This window comes from Phyllobates terribilis, unplaced genomic scaffold, assembly GCF_046119375.1.
Source record: "Phyllobates terribilis strain yellow unplaced genomic scaffold, ASM4611937v1 Scaffold_1__5_contigs__length_1240528914, whole genome shotgun sequence".
NCBI classification, from domain to species: Eukaryota; Metazoa; Chordata; class Amphibia; order Anura; family Dendrobatidae; genus Phyllobates; species Phyllobates terribilis.
In genome coordinates this window covers 537,858,454-537,883,258 of record NW_027362761.1, presented here as the reverse complement: position 1 = coordinate 537,883,258, position 24,805 = coordinate 537,858,454, and the positions used below count along the sequence as shown (strand labels likewise).

The 24,805-nt window shown below is 47.0% G+C and overlaps 2 protein-coding genes across 2 annotated transcripts in view; both read left to right on the top strand.

Annotated features, from left to right (window-relative positions):
* FANCG (FA complementation group G) overlaps positions 1 to 5,064 on the top strand; it is a 31,809-nt gene extending 26,745 nt beyond the window's left edge. The window contains exons 13-15 of the mRNA XM_073680360.1: positions 1,756 to 1,896; positions 3,658 to 3,790; positions 4,150 to 5,064. Of these exons, the coding sequence (XP_073536461.1) occupies positions 1,756 to 1,896; positions 3,658 to 3,790; positions 4,150 to 4,294 (419 nt within the window). The 3' untranslated portion in view covers positions 4,295 to 5,064. The remainder of the gene's footprint in view (positions 1 to 1,755; positions 1,897 to 3,657; positions 3,791 to 4,149) is intronic.
* Positions 5,065 to 7,121: 2,057 nt separating this feature from the next.
* VCP (valosin containing protein) lies at positions 7,122 to 23,598 on the top strand. Its single transcript, XM_073680359.1, has 17 exons — positions 7,122 to 7,369; positions 14,328 to 14,439; positions 14,529 to 14,701; positions 16,066 to 16,208; positions 18,088 to 18,218; positions 18,315 to 18,446; positions 18,540 to 18,642; positions 18,988 to 19,121; positions 19,210 to 19,345; positions 19,437 to 19,549; positions 19,673 to 19,837; positions 19,920 to 20,042; positions 21,065 to 21,277; positions 21,367 to 21,675; positions 21,765 to 21,920; positions 22,008 to 22,162; positions 22,907 to 23,598. The coding sequence occupies exons 1-17, from the start codon at positions 7,353 to 7,355 to the stop codon at positions 23,007 to 23,009; spliced, it is 2,418 nt and encodes an 805-aa protein (XP_073536460.1). The 5' UTR covers positions 7,122 to 7,352; the 3' UTR covers positions 23,010 to 23,598.
* The last annotated feature ends 1,207 nt before the right edge of the window (positions 23,599 to 24,805 follow it).

Here is a 24,805-nt window from a genome sequence, read left to right as displayed (position 1 = left end):
ACCCCTGATCTCCATCCTGGTATGCATGGCACCCCTCATCCTTATCCTAGTATGCATGGCACCCCTCATCCTGGTATGCATGGCCCCCCTTATCCTGGCATGCAAGGCATCCCTCATCCTGGCATGCAAGGCATCCCTCATCCTGGTATGCATGGCCCCCCTCATCCTTATCCTGGTATGCATGCCCCCCTCATACTTATCCTGGTATGCAAAACATCCCTCATACTGGTATGCATGGCCCCCCTCACCCTTTCCTGGTATGCATGGCCCCCCTCATCCTTATCCTGGTATGCAAAGCATCCCTTATCCTGGTATGCATGGCCTCCCTCATTGTTATCCTGGTATGCATGGCCCCCCTCATCCTTATCCTGGTATGCATGGCACCCCTCATTCCTATCCTGGTATGCATGGCACCCCTGATCTCCATCCTGGTATGCATGGCACCCCTGATCTCCATCCTGGTATGCATGGCACCCCTCATCCTTATCCTAGTATGCATGGCACCCCTCATCCTGGTATGCATGGCCCCCCTCATCCTTATCCTGGTATGCAAGGCATCCCTCATCCTGGTATGCATGGCCCCCCTCATCCTTATCCTGGTATGCATGGCCCCCTCATCCTTATCCTGGTATGCATGCCCCCCTCATCCTTATCCTGGTATGCAAAACATCCCTCATACTGGTATGCATGGCCCCCCTCATTCTTATCCTGGTATGCATGGCCTCCCTCATCGTTATCCTGGTATGCAAAGCATCCCTTATCCTGGTATGCATAGCCCCCTCATCCTTATCCTGGTATGCATGGCACCCCTCATTCCTATCCTGGTATGCATGGCACCCCTGATCCCCATCACACTGCACACAACAAAAAATTAAACACTTGTACTTACCTTTATTCCCTCTGCTCCAGCGCTCCATCCTGTTCTTCTGCCAGCAGCTGATCTCACCTTGTGAGCTGTGAATGATGTCACTGCCATGTGCCCTCACACGGTGAGAAGATCTGCCGGAATAGTCACTGCTCCCCACTCCTGTACTGTATGCGTGGGGAGCAGTGACTTCATTCTCCTTAATAGCGGGCACACAGTGAAGCCGCAGCGCAGCTCCTGCTGCGGTCGGGTGATCATGTGTGCCTCCTATGAAAGAGCATGAATATTCACTAGTCTCTATACCCATGGGAGTGGAAAGTAATGAATATTCATGCCCTTTAATAGCGGGCACACGCGATCGCCCGGCCGCAGCAGGAGCTGCGCTGCTGCTACACTGTGTGCCCACTATAAAGGAGAATGAATATTCAGCGCTCCCCACGCACATGAGTGTGGGAAGCAGTGAATATTCATTTTCTTTAGCAGCGGGCACAGTATAGGCTCCAGCAGGTGGCTGCTGCCTTCTGTGCCCCGCTCCTCTGCCGCTATAAGATGCATCCCCCACTTTCCTCCAAAATTTGGGGAGAAAAGTGTGTGTTATAGTCCGAAAAATACGATTTTTGTCCACTTACATTTGGTCCCTCTAAAATGAGGCAGCTACATATTAAAGAGCTGTAATTCCTAAACCCTTACTCCAATTAGAATGTGAATATCCTCAAATTAAAGCTGAGAGTCTGCACTTTAAGCCCATATTGGATATATAACTGTATCTTGAGTAGGTTTTGGTGCATAGCTAAAATGCCAAAACTTGTCCCTGTTTTCCAATATGCAGTATAATGATTTGAATATAATATGCCTTTTTTATGTAAAGTTATTGGTCAATGTCTCTCCAGGGTCTGTAGATATCGCAGAGTATAACGTTCTGGGGATCCTAAAATCGGCCGCCCTCCTGGGGAGAGGACTCCAGTTCCAACAAATGGGGGAGGACGTGAAGGCTTTGATGAACACACAGCTCAGCCTGCAGGTCACTCCAGGTAAGAGGAGTCAAGATGCGGGAACAGGGGAGTCTTCCAAATTCCCAAAGGAACCTGCTAATAAGAAAACTATGGTGCCCCTTTACCCTGTTACCTCCACTGTTCTTCATCTATACGCTCTTGGCTCCTCTGATCGATGCCAGCAATGTAACATTTATCACGACTCCTGTGAATGGCTAATATTTTTAGTGATACCCCATATACCTGCCGAGACTCATGCACGATCGGGTGTATCTAAATATTCATAATATTCTGTGGCAATTAATTTTCTAATAAATCTTTAATAGCGATTACCTCCATTTTTCAGATACAGAGCTCCAAATATCCTCATTATTATCACATAAACCCCTAACCTACTGTTATCTCAAAATACAGGATAGTAGTAGGTTTTTAACAAGTCTCAGAAGTGTGCAACGTGGCTGTTAAACACCTAGTGGTTGGGAGATAAACTTGAAATAATGCTTTAGTGCTTATAGGAGTTAATTGCCCATGACAGGTTGATTAGGAGCAGCTGACCGGCTGCTCACCATATCTCCACCCCTGGGTGGGATTCACTGGGTAAATTGAGATCTGTTCGTCTCACACAGTGCTGTGTATATGGAGGTGTGTGCACATCTCCTGGAGTGAGTACCTTTGCAAAAGGACAAAAAGCTGGACTCTAAGCCAGGCGGGCTAACCAGCACTATTTTATGGACTTGTTGCTTTATTTTATGCCGGACAAGGACTGTATTTGAGTTTCCTGTGATGTGGTTTATGAGGACTGAAATAAACCAGCCAGACTTTAAATAGAAGCGGTTCCTGTCATACCTCAGATCGCTCCCAAGGGAGTAACATTGTTACAAGTGTGAAGAGTCCGGTGGGCGGTCCCAGTTTCTCCATGAAGCCCACCTCCCCCTCTGTGCAGTGGCCTCTGCACAGATCAGAGCATGCCTAGAAAAATCCGCTATAGAAGTCAATGGTGCCAGATCTTGTCTGTGGTCCATGTGGCTTCTATAAAGCGTATCGCTGCTATATGCTCTGATTGATATCATTAGAAACCCATTACCTTCTGGTAGACTGCTATTGTGTCTGTTTATGGGCTTCATATGTGATGACAGACCCCCTTTAACTGCATACACCTTAAAGTGATACTGTATATAATATTTACAGCAAAACCAAAGAAATGAGCCAGAGCGTAAGTTGGTATGCGTGCCATGTATAAGAGTACGTTCACACTATGGCCATTTCACAGAAAAAAAAAACAAGAAAAAAACCAAGATGAACAAATACCCTGTAGTGAGTAAATAGTAATAGTAAATATAAATAACAGAGTACATAGTTAATACTATTTTTTAATTAAAAAAAAAGCGTAAAAACCATCCCACCGCGACAAGGTGACCCCAATCGGGACAGTCCTATCCTGTCTCTAGTATTTACACCTCCCCTTGTGCCAGCCAACCTCAGTGTAGATAAGGGCAGATCAGGTCCCCGGCCCGACTGTTCAGACACCTGCCCATGGGAAACCATATATAGATGAAATGCCTAGCCCAGAAAGGGGGCCCATGCCCGTTTGTACCCTCCTGATTGGGTTCACCTTGTCGCGGTGGGATCGATTTTACACTTTTTTTATCGAAATAGTGTTAAAGTGTACTTGGTTATCTACATATACTATTTACTTACTGCTGGGTATATGCTCATTTAGTTTTTTATCTGTACATAATATTTGCTGTTAATTGGAGAAGTGGTAACGCCATTATGAAAACAGGACATTTTGCTTTTCAGCTTTTTCAGGTGCGACCTCATTTCTGTTGGATGCTCTGTGGAGACTGGGACGGAAGAAAGCAGCTGCCTGTCAGTGGAGGAGATACCAGAGCAAGAAGGCGGATTTCCATCAGCAATGGGAGGTTTTAAGGGGGTTAGTGCTACCTGATTTACATGTATTAGAGGGTGGTCCAAAGGCATTTGTAGAAAGTTGCCCATAACCATCACATTTTGGGATGGGTTTTTTTCACACAACAGATTTCTTGAAGAACGTTCACCTATGTCAATGAGTCCTATAGAAGGAGGAAGAAACACAAGCTAGAGCATTGACAGGAGAACACAGGGAACACCCACTGAGCACTGAACCTGCAGCTCAACAAGCAGAGAAAACCACTATAGAGGATAGAGCGTGCAGCAATTTTATTTCCCTGTAGCAGAAATGTATTACATATAAGGTCATAATTTCATAATCTGTTGGCCGCCTCATTACCTGCTCTTCTGCTTTCTTTGCAGAGATTTGCCCCTGTACCTGTCTGTAATTGGGCAGAAAGGATATTCCATGGACACATCTCTTATTAAAGAATTGGAGGATTATGTGCAAAATGAAAAGGAGAAGGTGACTGCTCCTAATGACACAATTCAGGCTCTGAAGACATGAATAGGCCATTCAGTTACTCTACAGGGGCCCAAAGACCTAACAGAAGTGCATTATAGATGGGATTGGGGGATGGAGATCAAGTTGGTACAGGATGTGCTTTGGGCCATAAGTTTGGATTTGTTCATCATTCGTAGTGAAAGAAGTTTTCCATAGTAATGTAATAATCAGCGCCGAGTGGCTGAGCAGAAAATAAAATGAATATGGTTTATGTAGGGAGAATAATTGTCCCTTGATTCAGCCACAATCCTAAGTGTTAATGGACGAGTAATACAGAGTTATATATTTACTATAATGCTGCCCCCTAAGGACAAGAATGCAACTGTTCTAATGCTGCTCCCTAGGGACAAACTGCTATAATGCTGCCCCCTTGGGACAAGAATGCAGCTGCTATAATGCTGCCCCCTGCTGTCTGACCATCATTTTTTTCTGACATATCCAGGTCTTCTATCTGTACATCACTTTATGTATAGGGTGCATAGCTCCTCCAGCAGTCACCTATGAATTTACTTTGTATTTTGGGGGCTTCTATTTGCCTGTTCCTGTATTGATCTTTTTTCCACTGCGTCCTCAAATTGTGGGGAGATCTTTCGTAATAAAAAAGATATTCTTACCTAGCGGAAAAAAGGTACAGCGATGGGGGCTAATGTGACCCCAACATATTCAACACTTGAGAACTCTAGTGTAGTGAAGGGACAAAGTGTATACAGCATATCATTCCACTTAGGGTTCTCATCACCAAACTCATTGTCAACCTGATGCTTTATTTGCCACTCAGTTCTTCATTTCCTCTATTGATCATTAATATCAGAGCAATAGTAGATACAAGTGAGCGGACACTCGCTGATCACACGCTGCTTCCTGTTAATGAGATTCTGTACATATAGAGGCTCTGGTGCTGACCACGATGATGTTACTGTAAGGACATTGTGGCTGATATTGATGGCACTGGGCAGAGCACCGTGGCAGGTATTGATGGCACTGGTGTAGGGGGCACTGGGCAGAGCACCGTGGCTGGTACTGATGGCACTGGTGTAGGGGGCATGGGGCAGAGCACTGTGGCTGGTACTGGTGTAGGGGGTACAGGGCAGAGCACTGTGGCTGGTACTGATGGCACTGGTGTAGGGGGCACTGGGCAGAGCACTGTGGCTGGTACTGATGGCACTGGTGTAGGGGGCATGGGGCAGAGCACTGTGGCTGGTACTGGTGTAGGGGGCATGGGGCAGAGCACTGTGGCTGGTACTGGTGTAGGGGGTACAGGGCAGAGCACTGTGGCTGGTACTGATGGCACTGGTGTAGGGGGCAGAGCACTGTGGCTGGTACTGGTGTAGGGGGTACAGGGCAGAGCACTGTGGCTGGTACTGGTGTAGGGGGTACAGGGCAGAGCACTGTGGCTGGTACTGGTGTAGGGGGTACAGGGCAGAGCACTGGCTGGTACTGATGGCACGGGTACTGATGGCACTGGTGTAGGGGGCAGAGCACTGTGGCTGGTACTGGTGTAGGGGGTACAGGGCAGAGCACTGTGGCTGGTACTGGTGTAGGGGGTACAGGGCAGAGCACTGTGGCTGGTACTGATGGCACTGGTGTAGAGGGCAGAGCATTGTGGCTGGTACTGGTGTAGGGGGTATAGGGCAGAGCACTGTGGCTGGCACTGGTGTAGGGGGTACAGGGCAGAGCACTGTGGCTGGCACTGGTGTAGGGGGCAGAGCACTGTGGCTGGTACTGGTGTAGGGGGCACAGGGCAGAGCACTGTTGCTGGTCTTGGCACTGGTGTAGGGGGTACAGGGCAGAGCACTGTGGCTGGTACTGATGGCACTGGTGTAGGGGGCAGAGCACTGTGGCTGGTACTGGTGTAGGGAGCACAGGGCAGAGCACTGTGGCTGGTACTGATGGCACTGGTGTAGGGGGTACAGGGCAGAGCACTGTGGCTGGTCTTGGCACTGGTGTAGGGGGCACGGGGCAGAGCACTGTCATACTAGGCTGTCTTAGAGGATCTTGTCCCTCTCCTAACAGGTCTGTATAATAAATACAAGTATCCGCGTTACTGCCATCTTGGAGCCGTCACTTTCCCTATACAGTGTGACCCTGTATAGAACAGGCGCTCGGCTCATCGCAGGCTCACGTTATCACTTTCTTTATCGAGATGGGAAAATAAAGTGAATTTTTTTTTAAAAAAAAAAAACCTTTGAGCAATAATCGTACACCTCAGTGCGCGTCGCCCCATCCCCCCAGGTAATAATATATTCTACACATAGTTGGTATCGCCATGTCCTGTCCCAATATAAAATTGTTTAACCCTTTCCATAAACGCTGTAAAAGCCAAACAATATTAAAATGACAAAACTGGCTTTTGGTTTGCCGCAATAAAAAGCGATGAAAGTCCGAGGTCAGCGCCACAGAGAACAGATATCGGAGCAGGGTCGTCCATTTCTTGGTGCTCGGTGCCTGTACAGACTGGACATGGGCCATCACCAGACATCGCCATGACTAATCACTGCTGTATGGCTGCTCCTTAGACCGACAAGTCTTCCGGCCAATGTCTGAGTGTCAGGCGCCGCAGCCAATCACCTACAGACAGATAACAGCTTCCTCCAACCACAGAATTTGCTTTAACTACCTTTAGCCTAAACGTCTCGGTAAGCCACACCTCTTAGCATCATTCTCAGCCAATCAGCGGTCGCAGATGCCCTGTTGCTAGGCAGCTCTTTGTCGTCAACCAATAGAAGGCTGTTAGCCGGTAAGACTCGTAAGGCGGGCTTTTCACCACGTGACTTCAGGCTCTTCCCCGCCTCTTAATCTTTTGGCAACCGCTGATTGGACGGTTGTAGTTACACGCATGCGCCTTGGCGGTGAATGACGCAGCTCTTTGCCGTGCCGCAAGCTCCTCCCCCCGCCGCAGTCAGTCACACAGTGAGAGAGAGAGACACACCGGGCGCCTAACGTTCACCGCCTGCGTGTACCGGAGTCAGGGGGCGGAGCAGCCAGCACAAGCGAAGAATCCCGGGACTCGTCACCATCCAGCTCGTCAGCGGCGGCGGGGCGCACGGCCCGGACACTGAGGATGGCTTCCGGATCAGAGTAAGTGAGGGCGCCGGTAGGCCGCGGCAGGGGAGAGGAGGCCGGGGCCTGTTCTCCTGACTCATCTCTGTGAGGGGAAGGCCGGGCGGCCGCTATCCGGACTGTGAGGGGCCGGCTCCCGTGCGGCCTAGTCATCCTGGCCCGCAGCATCCTGCTGTGTCATGTAGGCCCGAACCCAGGGCTCCATCCGCTAGAGCCAGTGAGGGCCCCTGGGGGCAACACATTATACTCACACAGTATAGGGGGCCCCTCATAACACAGTACAAATGTGAGGAGGTATTCTCAGGAATATTGGCCTCATCAGTGACCTGTGCCCACTGGACTGCAGCCCCGAGGGCTGCCTCTAACCCAGGTGAGAAGTAGTCATCACTGTGGGGTAATGCTTATGTGATCTCGCTCCAGGTCGGCCAATCACGAGAGCGGCGGATGCCAGGAGGTGGCTCTCGGGGCACCGATCACTAGCCGGGGCGATGGCCCAGATCCTGCATATTTATTCACACCAGTGGTTATATCTCCATTGCTATATACCATCACCAGACCAGGGGGACATCACTGCTGGTCCTGATGGAAAGGATATGCTGCAGCCAGATGTGCTGCGTCTTACTGACTCCGCAGAACTGATTGTGCTTGTGTACAGGAGGTCAGGAGAGATGTTTGGCAGCTGGACACTACAATATCTGCAGGATACGCGGTAAGTTACTGATCGACAGTCGGGCTGTTGGGATCCAGAGAACAGGGCTATGAATACACCGCCGCTCCAGTCATTTTGTTTGGGACTGATGGGGATCTGAGCACAGCATTCGGCCATCCGTATCACTACCATAGACAGTGATTGGAGCGGCCAATGTCCAACCATCACTCCATTCTCACTAAATTCCATTCTTATCGGTGGTGGAACCAGTAGAGATGACCAGAAAGATTGGCACTAGTGTTGAGCCAATTTGTTCGGCATTTCAAGTTCGTGTTCAGGGTTCCGGCTTGTTCGCGCAAAAAAAAAAATAAAAATCTGCTCTGCCCATGAACATCCCTGATTTGTCACGCATATGTTATCCAGCCCAGTGTTGCACAGGTGATGCCATTATCACCTGAGCAATACTAAGGACTGGAGTTGGAGACCCCTGATCTATATATGCAGACCCCCAGAAATCTGCCTCATCACCTGTGCTATACATAGGTGATGAGTGCAAGTGCTCGTTACTGGAGTTTGCCGAGGGTGCTTGGGTATGCACAGAGTATCGCAGGTGCTCGAGTGACATGTTCGAATCCCCACGGGTGCATGTTTCGCATCTGTTTGACAGCCACAAAACATGCAGAGATTGCCTGACAAACATTGACAATCCCCACATGTTTTGTGACTATCAGCTGCGAAACATGCTGCCGTGGGGACTCGAACACCTGCGATACTCTGTGTATACTCTAGTAACGAGTCATGGTGGGCCATAGATATGAGATTTACCTGCAACTCCCCGATACACAGGAGACGGCTATCCCTCCAAAGCCCCCGTTGCACAGGAGACGGCTATCCCTCCAAAGCCCCCGTTGCACAGGAGACGGCTATCCCTCCAAAGCCCCCGTTGCACAGGAGACGGCTATCCCTCCAAAGCCCCCGTTGCACAGGAGACGGCTATCCCTCCAAAGCCCCCGTTGCACAGGAGACGGCTATCCCTCCAAAGCCCCCGTTGCACAGGAGACGGCTATCCCTCCAAAGCCCCCGTTGCACAGGAGACGGCTATCCCTCCAAAGCCCCCGTTGCACAGGAGACGGCTATCCCTCCAAAGCCCCCGTTGCACAGGAGACGGCTATCCCTCCAAAGCCCCCGTTGCACATGACACAGTTGTTGGCTCAGCAGAGCATTATGTATGTTCACCGGGGTGAGAGGAAACGGTCGCTGGGAGACCCTCTGTCCTGTGTGCACTCCTGAAACCAAAAGGATCGGGTATTGCATTTCAAACAGGCCGAACCTCCTCCATTGATATCTGGTGGGAGACAAATCAGGGCCCCCTATAGCCATCAAGCACTTGTCCAGTCCCACTGACTCTGGCAGCCAAGTGTACACAGTCACAGGTAGTGGTGCTAGTCTTTAATAACACAGAAGATCATTTAGGTTATTCCGTCCACCAGGCGCAACTGACAACGATATCAGAACAGTCATGAGTTGTCAGTCATGTGAGCGACCTCTCAATGTCCCATGTAGGTGTGCGCAGAGATCTGATATCTTGGTGTCATGTAATGGATCCGCTCTGGTTTCCTGCGGACATGTATCCAGCCTGTCATTGTCTCCTGGTTACACTCCTCCATATAACAGCAGGAGATGCATTACCCTGTATGCACAGTGTGGGGCAGCAGGGAGCATCCAGGGCTCCAGCCAGTGCCTGGACAATGGATAGAAGATGCTGGATACTCAGGACAGTGGATGTTTCCACAATGGACAGTTCATATAAAGTGCTGGCAATGATGAAGGAAATGTGGAAAGAAAGTTGTAAAACCGGGCAAGTCCTGGAAAACCCCTTCACACTGTATTACAGGGAGTGATCCCACAGTAATGGGAGGAAATGTTCCCAGTGTAAGGATCTGAAGGGTAATTGTAAGCATGGCGGCTAGGATGTGGGGGTCTGGGTATACCCATAGTCTGCAGCAGTAATAACACAATCACATTGTCTGACACGTTTCTTCACTGCACTGGTCAAAAGTGCACTACAAATGCATCAATTCATGGAAAAGCTGCATGCTGATTTTAAATCCAGTAAAGTCAGGTGTAAATGCAGCCATACAAGTCTCCTGCCTCATCCATTATTTGCCCCTTCTCAGTCTTTTCCCTTTATCCTTGAGGTTTCTATGGGTGTCCTTGCTCTGCGGTCCTCTGTGCTGCAGTGACTAGTAAACCCTGTACATTGTGGCTCTCGGGTTACATTGCCAGGTGGATCTCACTGTTTGCCATGTAACTATGAGCTGGGAGTGGCCATTGTTGCATCTGCTCGGCTTCACTTTCATTTCTCAGAGGCTGATAGAACACAACTAAACCTCCACTTCCCCTTCCATTTCTCTCCGTATCTGCAATTTCACCCCACAAAGCAAAGTAAATCTACCTCTGGGGAGTGGGCAAACAAACCAAAAGTTATTCCCTGTCCCCCTGGGATCAAGGTATTATTGCTGCAGCTCTGTTCCTTGTGTGGGATAAATGGCTGAGGTGTAAAGGTGCATTTACTCTGTAAATTCCTCACAAATGAGCATTTCTATGAACTTTTGGTTTGACTAAAAAAATCATCTTTCTTAGTGCAATGTTCTGTGTAATCAGGATCTGCGCTGCCGAAAACAGCCTGTGCGCAATGAGCGATCTACTGATCATTCTGCCAGTCTAAGGCTATTAAAGAAGCACTTCTCCTCCCTATCAGTTTTTATCCTCTTAATATATTGCAGTCATCATATTATATAGCACTGTGTACTTACAATTGCTCATTTTGCCTTTCTACCCAGCTAATTCTTCTGTTTTTGTCTGCAGTATGTAGAAACAGGAAGTTTCTTGTCCCTGCAGAAATCATTCCCCTCTTCAACGCCTATCCTATCTGCTCCCTGCCCCCCTGCCTGGGACTTTTGCAGTGACTGATTAGTCATACAGGGAAAATTGACCTCCTGTTTCTACATAGAGCTTAGACGGATTCAGCTAGTCCGTTTTCGATCACGTGATGCCATAGACCTAATGGAAAAGAGGAGAATTACCTTGGTAGAAGAGGAAAAATGACCAATTGTAAGTACACAGTGCTATATAATATGATGACTGCAATATATTAAGAGGATGGAAATTTGTTGGGAGGAGGAGTGCTTCTTTAAAGGGACTCTTGTCAGTAGGATCGTCCCTTCTTAGTATATCTAAATGACCTCTTCCAGGCTAAGGGGCGGACATTGCTCAGAAGATAACTCTGCCTCCAGAGATTATTTTACATAAATGGGAGTTACCAGTGTGAGACAAGTAACTAACACACAACAGGAGAAATGAAATTTGTCTTCTTGCAAACACATTTTTTGTAGCTCTGAGCTCTGCTGTATTGTAACAATATTACAACCCTGTGTGCCTGTGAGATTGAAGCTGAGAAGAACCTGCAGATGTGTCGGGTATAATCACACATCGCTCTGGTAACTCCACCTTCTTGTAAAAGTTGGAAGAGTTATCCTCCGGGCAGCGTCCGCCCCAGAACCTGGAAGAGGTCATTTACATTAAGCGATAAAAGATGAATTATCAACAGCAAGACATCTGATATGAGACATACGGGTATCACTCTCCTCAGCAGTCTATACCTTGTATGCCCATATTAATAGTTTAAATAGGTCAGATGTGGTGACAGATCCCGTTTAAACAGGCACGCTGCGGATAGGAATGCGTCTTAAAGGGGAGTTCCAGTTTTACAAATGAAACAACCTGTTCTTTACCCATCCTCCCAGCACTATGCTTTCTGCCCAGTGTCTGCTATTGTCTGCAGCAGTAATATAACACTGAAAGCGCTGCAGCCAATCCGTAAGCTCATCAACTCGTGTTGCTTACTAGGGCAGAGCTGCTGAGCTCACTGATTGGCTGCAGGGCTGTTGATGTGATGTTGGTGCTGTAGACAGTAGCAGACATTGAGAGTTGCGTCAGAGACTCAGTGCTGGACCCAGGGAGGGTGACTAAAGATCAGTTTGTTTTATTGTAAATTAAACTGTTCCCTGTGATGGGTTTTCCGAAACCAGAAATCCCTTACAACATGAAATATCAGGACACTGCTCTGCCCCAGAACTTGTTACTTTGTCCTGGCTTTTTGATGATGGCTGCCAACCAGTTGGGTCCCTGGCCCCTCCTTACACTACTGTGTGGGGGCTTGGTGGCTTCCCTACTGTCAATACTTAGTGTGGTGTTCATGCAGATAGGAAATGGCAACCTGTCCGGTCGTCTTCCATACACCAATAAAGCCGCCTATACACATTAGGCTAATGTCTGACACAAATATTGAGGGGTTCTGCGGACTCTGTGTATGGGGACGCCGGCCAACTGATTGTACGTGGAGATGTTGATCGGACATGTCTGATTTTGATCTGCCAATTACTTTGTTCTTTGAGCGGTATGCCACCGCCTAACATGTCAGCCGACTGCTCACATAGAGAACGAGCGTTCCTGTATATGGGGGAGACGGCCAAGATGGCTGCTGACCGGCAATCATCTGATGTGTATGGCACGTTTACATCTCCGCCTGAGAATTGTAATAAGTCTCAACTATTGTCGGCCATTCTTAGTATAGATGAGAATTCATTAGGATGACCGGACACCCCAAGTACTTAGCTGACAAGATGGTGCAGCCACCGACTGCAACAGAATTCTTGTCAGGCCTCATTGAGATGAGAAACAAGAAAATGGTCCATTTTTACCATCCATTTGGGGATTAGTTTTTCGTGCATATAAAAAAAAAAGTTTCCAAATTTTTAGCACGCAGATAAGACATGGATGGCATTTGTGTGCTGGCTGTTTTCCACAAAAATCCACAGTACGTTACAGAAGCAGCAAAATGGATCAAACCTTACCAAATCTCACCCACCCTACTACCGAAAACCACTGCCCTTCCCTGATGATCGTATGACTGCAATGGCTGTCCCCAGTGTCTTCCTGCCACTATTACATTCCTCCATCTGTCCTACAGTGGCTTGCAAAAGTATCCCCCCCCCCCCCCTTAGCTTTTTAACTATTTTGTTACATTACAACCTGTGTGTTAAATATTTTTGTAATCCGATTTGGCATGTGCATATGTATTCACTCCTTTTGCTATGAAGCCCCTAAAAAGTACTGGTGCAAGCAATTCCCTTCATAAGTCACATGCTTTGTGAAAGGACGTCCCACCTGTGTGCAATGTAAGTGTCAAATGTCTGTCAGTATATACCCTTTACCTTTTCTGAAAGGCCTCAGAGGCTGCAATACCATTAACAAGAGGCACCACTAACCAAACACCATGAAGACCCAGGAGATCTACAAACAAGTCAGGAACAAAGTTGTTGAGAAGTACAAGTCAGGGTTGGGTTATATAAAAAAAAAAATCTCAATTTCTGATGATTCCCTGGAGCACCATGAAATCCATCATCATCAAATGGAAAGAACATGGGTTCCAGAACAAACCTGCCAAGAGAAGGCACCCACCAAACTCTCAGCCCAGGCAAGGAGGACACACACACACACACACACACACACACACACACACACACCTCTTTCTGTGACTGAAGATTGTTGTTCACCAGAGGAAGCGATCTAACCTGAGGGCTCTGAAGCAGTTTTGCCTTGAGAAATGGGCAAAAATCCCAGTGGCAAGATGTGTAAAGCTCATAGACACTTATCGAAAGCGACTTGCAGCTGTAATTGCTGCAAAACTAGGCTCTACAAAGTACTGACTAGGGGGTGAATAGTTATGCACACTGAAGTTTTCAGTTATTTTGTGCTATTTGTTGTTCGTTTCACAATAAAAAGAAAACCAAATAGTCACAGTTGTAGGTATGTTCTTTACACGAACTGATGCAAACCCTCAAACACTGAAATTCCAGGTTGTGAGGTAGCAATACACGAAAAATGCCAAGGATGAATAGTTTTGCAAGGCACTGTGTGTGACCACAGCTGTGAGTTGAGTATATTGTTGTAAAATCAGCCGACTTTACAGCGAATTTGACATGGTGTGATGTCTTTGGTCTTTTTGGTGAAATTCCAGTGCAAATTTTTTTTGCATCAATTTTGTCCCATGTGAACATTTCCTAAAAGTGTGTAAGGGTTTGTCTATTGACAGAACATGGTTTTTGGGTCCCTCGTTCCTTGTAGAGTCATCTCTACTTTGACTCTTACTTATATTACTTCAATGCTGACTGGGAACATTGGTGAAAACAAAAATAGTGAGACCTGTCACTTCTACAGAAACGATGTTGAGGTGTCATGATCTTTTGTTTCCCTCCTGCACAGATCTAAAGGCGATGACTTATCCACCGCAATTCTTAAGCAGAAGAGCCGACCAAATCGTTTGGTTGTAGATGAAGCGATCAATGAAGACAACAGCGTGGTCTCCCTGTCCCAGGTATGTACTGGGTTTCCCATGGTTTGTGATGCACAGTATTAGGGCATTGCCTTTTCCTGGTGTATAACTGTATGCTCATGGTTTCACAGGGTAAAATGGATGAACTCCAGCTCTTCCGAGGGGACACTGTGCTTCTAAAGGGAAAGAAGAGGCGAGAAGCTGTGTGCATTGTCCTGTCTGATGACACCTGCTCAGACGAGAAGATCCGTATGAACAGGGTCGTACGTAATAACCTGCGTGTGCGGCTTGGAGATGTCATAAGGTAAGTGAGACTCTCTCTGCTGAGTGCTGTACGCCAGCGGTTACTCCTTCCGGTCTGCAGAGATGGCCATCACTTCAACCTCCTGCCATTTCTGGTTGCCCGCTGCTTTCTCTTTACATTTTGGCAGAGGACCTTCCATATAGTTTCTGGCTTCGACTTTAATAGGCAGCCAGGAATATGTAATAGACAATCGCGTGCATACAGTACTGAGGATAATAATGATAGTATAATATTATCGGGGCCACAGCTTGTGGAGGGGAAGACATTTCTATACTCCGGGGCATAGTGTTTCTTACACCAGTCATGAAGACTAGGTCACTGGTGCTCTCACTTTATGGTTTTGGAACATCTTTTCTGCGCCAAAGTCAGAAATGACATCCATGTATTCACGAATCATGTGTAATTTAGTTCTTGAACTCATCAAGCAAATAAGGAGAAAAATAACACTTAATACTAGTGCACTGAATAATAGTAATACTGCAAGAAAAGCACTTTCTGGTGAAAATTTGCATGTAATGTGGCAAAAAGAAGTCGACATCTGGCTTTTATCCACTGTGTTTTAACCCCTTGACATTTTGGATAGCATGGATACACGGCGAATAAAGAGGTTTCATACCCGAAATCCTATTTGTGAAGGGAAACGTTGCTCTCCAGTTTGTAATACAGATTGAAACTCTTAATTTTTAGTAATCATAAGTAGTACACAAGTGACTTTTCTGTCATAACACACAGGCTTGTTATCATTTTCTTCCATGCAGTCTGTGGAAGAAATTACAGGGGCTGCACAGTGCTGCTGATGACTACATTTCAGGGGCTGCAAAGTGCTGCTGATGACTACATTACAGGGCTGCACCGTGCTGCTGATCAGCGGGTATCTGGGTCCTGAGACCCTCCGTGATCCTTCACATCCCTGCTCTGAAGTCAACAGCTCGTGCAGTAACATACAGAGCTGTGGACGGGCACAATATAAACTCTCGGGGTCAGGTCCGCTCTGTGAGAATACTGTACAGACCTATAGACTCACTATTGAGCCTGTACACCACCCCTTGTTTGACACTGCAGGGGCTCCACACCTCACAGTGCTCTTTTGAGCAGTTCTTGGGGGGGGGTCTCATGAATTAGCAGCGCTTTCCTGCCTTTTCTAATGTACAAAACGTTTTTCCAAACGATCATTGCCTTTTAACCCCTGCTGCAGTTATAATTCTGCTGTTCATCATTGAAGTCTATGACCAGCTTTGTACTCGCGTTCCCTCTAACTGCGTCACTGCAGATTACTGTACCAGCTGCACTTCCCAAAATGCAGAGCAGTGGACCGCGGCCAGAATATTACTTCTTACTACATTGATTGCTCTTCTTTTGTGCAGCATTCAGCCATGTCCAGATGTGAAGTATGGGAAGCGGATCCACGTCTTACCTATAGATGACACCGTGGAGGGCATCACCGGCAATCTGTTCGAGGTCTACCTGAAGCCTTACTTCCTGGAAGCTTACAGACCCATCAGAAAAGGTAGCGGCCTCCTGTACAAGCTGGTGTCAGGCGGGTGTCGGGGCACACAACATGCCAGCCATTCCTTTTATATATAGGTCTGTCCGCACAAATCTACAGGTGTAGTACTACATGTACCAGATGTTGACTTCATATCAAATGGGGGGAAAAACTAAGGTAAAAGCACAATTTTGACCTTCCTGTTAGAGCCTGCTCCAATCACACATAATGGGTCAGTGAATGTAATAAGCAGTGGTGAATACAGGAGATCAGACAAAGAATACATATATATAGTAAACGGCTATATAATGAAGAGACCTCTCTGACGTCCGAGGTCCATGATGGATGGCATATGACAGAATAAGAGAGTGTGTAGTGAACCTTAGATTTAGATAAACCAGAGCAAACCGGCAGCCATAATAAAGTCACCTAAATCTCAGCATGAATAAGCATGTAACTATTGTGACACAATGGTGCAACAAAGCACTAAAAGTGTTAGGTGAAATCAGTGCCAGCACATAGCAGCAGCGGCTTAGTCAGAGCTGATCACTTTGCAATCCTCGTGTCTATACCTGACTGCAGAGCTTTTCGGATAGTCTGATTCTCTGCTGCCCGTATGGGCGCGCTCAGTGTGCTCCTGTGACTACCGCGTGACAAGTCACAGAGGCGCCAGCACTGAAACAATATACATTAAATATTAAAGCTGAGGGGATGGAAAGCGCCTGCTCCAAAAGTGCGATGTACAAGACAGTGATGTACTGCGCATCGGCAGCTGCGTTAGCTGTAGACAAAGAGAATAAACAGATGAAAGGCGAGTCAGTGCCAGCAATTATCTCTCACTCCATCCCGCCTATATACCAGTAGCCTGAGATACTGAAAGAGGTTGTCCGCTACTTTTTCATCGATGACCGGCCCTCCTATTGATTTGAATAGGCGGATGTGCAGTACCGTGCCGCTGCCACTACCAGGAAACGGAGCAGCTCCACAATTGAGCATTTCCAGCCGGCGGCCACTGAAACAGCAGCTGATCGGCGGGGGTGTCGGACCCTGACCAATCAGTCATTGATGACTTACCCTAAGGATAGGTCATCAATGAAAAAGTAGTGGGTGACCTCTTGAACAATCACAGCAGATGTCCTGCTGTCCTCATTATAATATGGTAGGCATGAAGAAATTGTCACCTGCAAGATTTCTGCATTTTATTTTTGCTTATAATTTTTGTTAGATTTTGTGATTATTTTCAAAATTTTGATCTTGTTAAAGTGTTCACATCCTACCTCTGTTTCCCTCGCCACACATCCATGTAGCGTTTACATGTCGGGCTCTGCTATAATGGATAACAAAGCAACTGTTAATAGGATTGTCCTTTACTTCAGCATTGGTAACTCACCCATCCTTAGGATACACAGAGAGCGGCCCCATCAATAAGCTGTTACCAGGTCTATCGGCCGCTGGAGGTACCATGTAATCAGCCAGTGCAGCTCTGCTCCTATTGATGAGAATGGTACCCGAGAACGACCATTACTCAGTGTACGACGCTGTGGTGACAAGCTACATACACTTTACTTTTTCAAAACCCCGCAGCAATCTGATACAGACAGGCTATCCTAAGGACCGGCCATCAGTATCAGTCCTGGATATCCCTGTATAAGAATCTGAGCTGATTCTCTTCTATAGCGCCTCTCCACGCTGGGAGCTGGGCAGAGGTGAAGGTGCACGCTTTCCACGTGTGTTGGCTTTACGCTTTCCACGTGTGTTGGCTTTACGCTTTCCACGTGTGTTGGCTTTACGCTTTCCACGTGTGTTGGCTTTACGCTTTCCACGTGTGTTGGCGTTCTGTTTGTGCTCAGATTTGCCTGTTGAATGATCAGTCATTGAGTTTTCTGGTGTCGTCCCACAGGTGACATTTTCCTGGTGCGCGGAGGCATGCGTGCCGTGGAGTTCAAGGTGGTGGAGACAGATCCCAGCCCATACTGCATTGTGGCCCCAGATACTGTGATCCACTGTGAAGGAGAGCCTATTAAACGGGAGGTAGGAGCAGACGTCTGTCACTACTGGGAATATTAGTCATGTCTTACTGAATAGGAACACGTCATACGTTTCATAACTTACACTATATTTTCCCAGGACGAGGAGGAGTCTCTGAATGAAGTGGGCTACGACGACATCGGGGGCTGCAGGAAGCAGTTGGCTCAGATAAAGGAGATGGTGGAGCTCCCGCTCAGACACCCGGCACTCTTCAAGGCTATTGGTGTGAAGGTAATTTTTGTGACTCTAATTTTATTTGTGGTGTTTTTTTTTTTTTTTTGTTTTATGGCGTGGACGCCTTGTGACATCTGTCTTGTATTGCAGCCGCCTCGTGGTATCTTGCTGTACGGACCCCCAGGAACTGGAAAAACCCTCATTGCTCGAGCTGTTGCTAATGAAACCGGTGCATTCTTCTTCCTCATTAATGGTGAGATCTTCTGCTCCTTTATTGGAGAAGTTTATTTTCGACGTGGGCTGGTTACCTTCATATAAAAAGCACAAGTATAGGGACTACCGATGACCATAGGTCCATTGCTCTGCATGTCTCTGGCACAGATAGTGCTGTATCAGAGCAGCTGAGTCACATGGACTCTTAACAGATGTATTTCCCATTGGGTGGTGTGACCAAAAAGTGAATCCTGACTGTTAATAGAAATATCTGGCATAAATTTGGCATTTTATTGGGTTAGTATTTAATCTTTATTAAATCAAAGCCAAAATATCTTGGATTATTCCATGTCAGCTGATTAATCACCTTCTTTCCTGTTCTCAGGTCCTGAGATTATGAGTAAATTGGCTGGGGAGTCAGAGAGCAACTTGCGCAAAGCCTTTGAAGAAGCTGAGAAGAATGCCCCCGCCATCATCTTCATTGATGAACTGGACGCCATCGCCCCTAAGAGAGAGAAGGTAGGCGACGTGCCACAGTTCATGTTCATGCCCTTTCTCAGCCGAGTCTCGGGTCATTGCAGTGGTTGTGACTATTTCTGTCCCATAGACACATGGAGAAGTTGAGCGCAGAATCGTGTCCCAGCTGCTAACGCTTATGGACGGCTTGAAACAGAGAGCGCACGTCATTGTCATGGCTGCCACCAATCGACCCAACAGCATAGACCCAGCATTAAGACGCTTTGGTAAGATGGAGTTTTATGTGTGGAGTGAGAGGTTGGGCAGTATTGCTCCATAATCCTGTCGATGACTGTTTATACACCTTGTCCCTTTCAGGCCGCTTTGATAGAGAGGTGGACATAGGAATCCCTGATGCTACTGGCAGGCTGGAAATCCTACAGATCCACACTAAGAACATGAAATTGTCAGATGATGTGGATCTAGAACAGGTAGGGAATATCTCAATTATTCAGACGCATAATAGATGTGATAGATGCTTCTACCATCCCGCTTTTCCTTGTCCTGTTCTTGCAGCCGTCGCCAACCTTGTATTTTTTGCTCGTGTCCTACAGGTTGCCAATGAGACTCATGGTCACGTCGGTGCTGATCTGGCCGCTCTGTGCTCCGAGGCTGCTCTCCAAGCGATCCGCAAGAAGATGGACCTCATCGACCTGGAGGATGAAACCATAGATGCTGAAGTAATGAATTCATTGGCTGTCACAATGGACGACTTTAGGGTAAGTAAGAAAATGAATGTTTTTCTGTTTCCTGTTTTGTTCTTTGGTATAATAGTACCATAAGTTCTTTAATCTCCCGTAGTGGGCGCTTAGTCAGAGCAATCCATCAGCGCTGCGTGAGACGGTGGTGGAAGTGCCCCAGGTCACCTGGGAAGATATCGGTGGCTTGGAAGATGTTAAGAGAGAGCTGCAGGAGCTGGTGCAGGTGGGTAATACACGGCTGGCTACAGCCACGTACAGGTGGAGGAAATGCCCCAAAAAAGATTTTCCTGGCTTGTGATCATTAGGCTGAGGATCTAAACAGTTATGAAGTCTACATACAAATGACCCACATGAATTACAGGAGAAGTTGATGATTTGATGGTACATGTTCTTAAAGGCAGTAGATTCAGTAAGATTAAACCCCAATAACCCTTATATATGGGCATGCTGGTCTTTAAAATGTAAATCAACACCTTTTATATTTTTTACTTGTTGCTGCATTTGTATGCATATGTAAATGAGGTGTTTGGTGTCTCTGGGCCTGACAATACACTTAACAAACCTATGCCTCCCAAGCTTGTTTCCCCACCCAGCACCTTCCTCTTCAGCTTGATTGATAGCTCACTGTATGCCACACAAAGAAATTAGACTTTGAGCCATCAAGTAAGCTAAAGAAACTGGTGCTGGGCGGGGAGAAAACCTGTGAGCCAGAGGTTTGGGAAGTGCTCAGGCCCGCCCAGAGCACTTATCGCCTCCTTTGCTTATGAATAGAAATGCTAAGTGCTCAGGAATGCAGCAGCAGATAGAATATGTAAAGGTGTCAATTGATTTACATTTCAGAGACCTGCATGTTATTATATGTGGTTTTGGGGAGTTGATCTTAATGACAGATTCCCTTTTAAGCAGAATTTTGGTTTCCATTGTTCCAAAACACGAGCTCATAAGAGATTTGGGATTTGATGCTTCCTTTCCTGCATATTATACAGTACATGGGTTTTATAGTGTACGGCTCCTATGTGTAGGAGGTCTTTGCCACAATGAGCCCCCATACATTGGTAAAACCTACCACAAGGCACGGCTGGGGATATATGCATTTACATGTTGATTCGGGGATCTTGCTGTGTCTTCTCTCATAACCAGCTAGTTCAGTACAGGATAGAAGAGGGCACAGCCTTACAGCTGCTCCTTCTCAACACTTGTGCTGTAAATCTCGTGTTTCTCAAACACATCCTTCTGTCATTTCAGTATCCTGTGGAACATCCAGACAAATTCTTGAAGTTTGGTATGACCCCATCTAAAGGTGTGCTGTTTTACGGGCCACCAGGATGTGGTAAGACTTTGCTAGCCAAGGCTATTGCCAATGAATGCCAGGCCAACTTCATCTCAATCAAAGGCCCCGAGCTGCTCACCATGTGGTTTGGAGAGTCCGAAGCCAACGTCAGAGAGATCTTTGATAAGGTATGAGCTGGTGACTGGATATCTGATGTCCTCTTGGGGGAATCTCATGGCTTCATCTCCACATTCATGTTTGTTTTTTTGGGCTTCAGGCTCGACAGGCCGCCCCTTGTGTCCTCTTCTTTGATGAATTAGACTCCATTGCCAAGGCCCGTGGGGGTAACATCGGTGACGGTGGTGGAGCCGCCGACAGAGTCATCAACCAAATCCTGACCGAGATGGATGGAATGTCCACCAAAAAGAATGTCTTCATCATCGGAGCCACCAACAGACCCGACATCATTGACCCTGCCATCCTGCGTCCTGGACGTCTGGACCAGCTTATCTACATCCCCCTGCCCGATGAGAAGTCTCGCATTGCCATTCTTAAGGCCAACCTGAGGAAGTCCCCAGTGGCCAAGGCAAGTAGCCGTCCAGATGAAACGGATTTTGGTTTATGTAGTATTTTTGCAATCTATAGATCTAAAGATTTATTTTATTTTACTTCTAGGATGTGGATCTTGATTTCCTGGCTAAGATGACAAATGGCTTCTCTGGTGCTGACCTGACTGAGATCTGTCAGCGGGCCTGTAAGCTGGCCATCCGTGAATCCATCGAGAATGAAATCAGGCGAGAGCGGGAGAGGCAGACGAACCCTGCAGCCATGGTACGGAGGAGAAATGGCAGACCCCCGGCTTTATTACATCATCGATCTTGTACTGTCTTTGATCCTTTTATGTCCTCTGCTCTGCAGGAGGTGGAAGAAGATGACCCTGTACCAGAAATCCGCCGGGATCACTTTGAGGAGGCCATGCGCTTTGCCCGCCGTTCTGTCAGCGACAACGACATCCGAAAATACGAAATGTTTGCACAGACTTTGCAGCAGAGTCGCGGTTTCGGCAGTTTCAGGTAATTAGAGCTTCATTTCACCTCGGATGACTGCTGGGAAAGGGATATGGAATAAATATTTCAAGGAAGCCCCTGAAGGTTATTGTATCCCGCATGCCGCCACTTGTGAGTCCATGGGACCTCCGCTTTGCCATAAGAGAGCTTCCTCCCACTCCAAGTGTCTGTCACGTGTGTGAAGGGGGCTGGCGGTCCTGCTGGCTGTCCACCTACTCCTACCTGCTGGGATAGGTATCATGGAGAGATGACATCTACTGCCCCCTGTCACTCCACTTGGAAATGCAAGCACAGTAGGACAAACACTTTAGCCTGAGTAGACTCCTTAATAGTGATGAGCGAGTATGTTTTGTTAACCCTTTCAGCGAGTATGCTCTGGCGAGCACTGTGTATTTACAGCTGCTCGGTGTCCTGTTTGAATCACTCCCGTTCTCATGATTTGCAACTCTTTGACAGCTTTAATACATGTGAGGAATGCGTAAGAAATAGACATTCCTCACATGTATTAAAGCTGTCAAACAGTCGCAAATCATGCACACGGGAGCGATTCAAACATATCACCGAGCAGCTGTAAATACTCGGAGCTCGGCCCGAGCATACTCGGCGAAAGGGTTAACAGAACATACTTGCTCATCACTACTCTTTAACCATGTAGCAGTGCCGGTGCGTTGCTGTAGAGATGCAGTGGTGCATGTTTTTGGACAATACTGATTTATGCCCTGGAGTAACCATGATCTATTTCCGCTTAAGATTCCCATCTGGTGGCCAAGGAGGAGCAGGTCCAAGCCAAGGAGCTGGAGGCGGATCTGGAGGAAGCCACTTTACTGAAGAAGAAGACGACCTCTACGGCTAGATGAGCCCCGACGCCGTCCTTACTTGTACAGCATTGAAATTCCTACGTTAATGGACACTCTGCTTTTCATTCCTCAGTCAGTACAGCGTAGCTGCACACCCCACTCCTGGTTTTTTGTTTTGTTACCTGGGTGTGAGAAGACGGGTGCCCGGTCTCTCAGGATACAGGCCGACTCTTTCTTTCTTCTCTCCACCTCCCCGTAGAGCGTTTGCGGGGGGAGTCCTGTGGCGTTCCTGTGGCACCCACAGCCCCTGGGACAGATGTGTACTTTGTTGCTTGATATCCACAACCTTCATTCTCTGGTCAAGATTTACAAACACCCGAGACCTCTAAGATGCTGAGCCTGTTAACTATTTACTGGCCATTGAAGTCAGGATGCAAGTGCTGCCCTCTAGCTTTTAAAGGGTGCACTCAAGGAGATTCAAGCAACAAACGCATGCGTCAGAGTTATCACCAACGTCCGGGCGGCTGCAGACGAGGACGTACGGTTGGGTTTTTTTATGTTGGTATTGGGCATAATGTTATTGGATTATAAAAACAAAAAACGCAGGTTGACGTCTAACGTGAGAATAAACTGACTGATCACTGATGTCCCGTCCTGTCTTTGTTTTGAAGTATCTTTTATCTGAATGGGGCTTTTTTTTCTGCAGCATGTGCACGGACATCTATAAGCTCCGTACAGATGGGAGGGGACAGTGCGAGATTCCTGCCACAAATCTGCGAATATACCGGTCATGTCTCATAGGAAAGTCCCTATTCTGCTGCAGAGCCGGCATCAGTCCAGTGTGAAGCAGCCACTATTACTGAAGCAAAAGCATGAGTTCACCAACGCCATTAAACTCCTAAAAACACAAAAAAAATCACCTGAGGCTGCAGGAAACCCCTCTAAGGCCTCGCTCACACTGGTGTATAATACGGAGGAGTGCCATGTGAGAAAACCTCGCATTGCACTCTGACCAATGTTATTGAATGAGGCTCTGCTCATCTGCAAGTTTTTTTCTCTGCTCAAATTGGACTGAGGAAAAAATCGCAGCATGCTAGTGGATGACCGAATCGGATTGCAATCGCCAAGCAAGTCAATGGGTGCGAGAGAAAAAAATCGCACGGCACACAGACCATGCGTGTACTGTCCGATTTTTACTCGCATATCTCAAAGGAAACCTGCCATTTCATCAGCCGAGTACAGTAAATTCACAGCCAGAACCGTCAGAATAGATATGTAGATGGATGTCCTGTAGATATAGAATGTCACAAGCCCCCTACATATAATAATCTAGCACCTTTTACTGCCTTTCATTAGGCACTAAAGGGTTTTCGCCGTATTAAACCTATTTAAATACATTTAAAAAAATGGCGTTCGGTCCCCTCTATTTTTAATACCCAGCTAAGGGAAAGCAGACAGCTGTAGGCTTATATTATCAGGCTGGGAAGGTCCCAATAACCAGCTTTACCTTGGCAGGTTATGAAAAATAGGAGGAATCCTACATTATTTTATTTATTTAGTAGGTTAAATAAGGCTAAACAACCTTTAGTGCCACATGATAAGGCAGTAAAGGGTGCAAATTTATCATGTAGGGGCTTGTGACATAGAATAGATGTTCTGTAGCTATCTATAGCTGCTTAAGATTGCTTCATTAGTTTGAAAACTAGCTTTAAATTATATAGAGACTTACAGTATGAAAAAAAATGATAACGCATTGCATACACATGCTAGTTGAGAAAAATTGCATTGCACCCGCATGACACTCATCCGAATAAAGATCGGACTTATTTTTTATACTATTGTGAGACTCGAG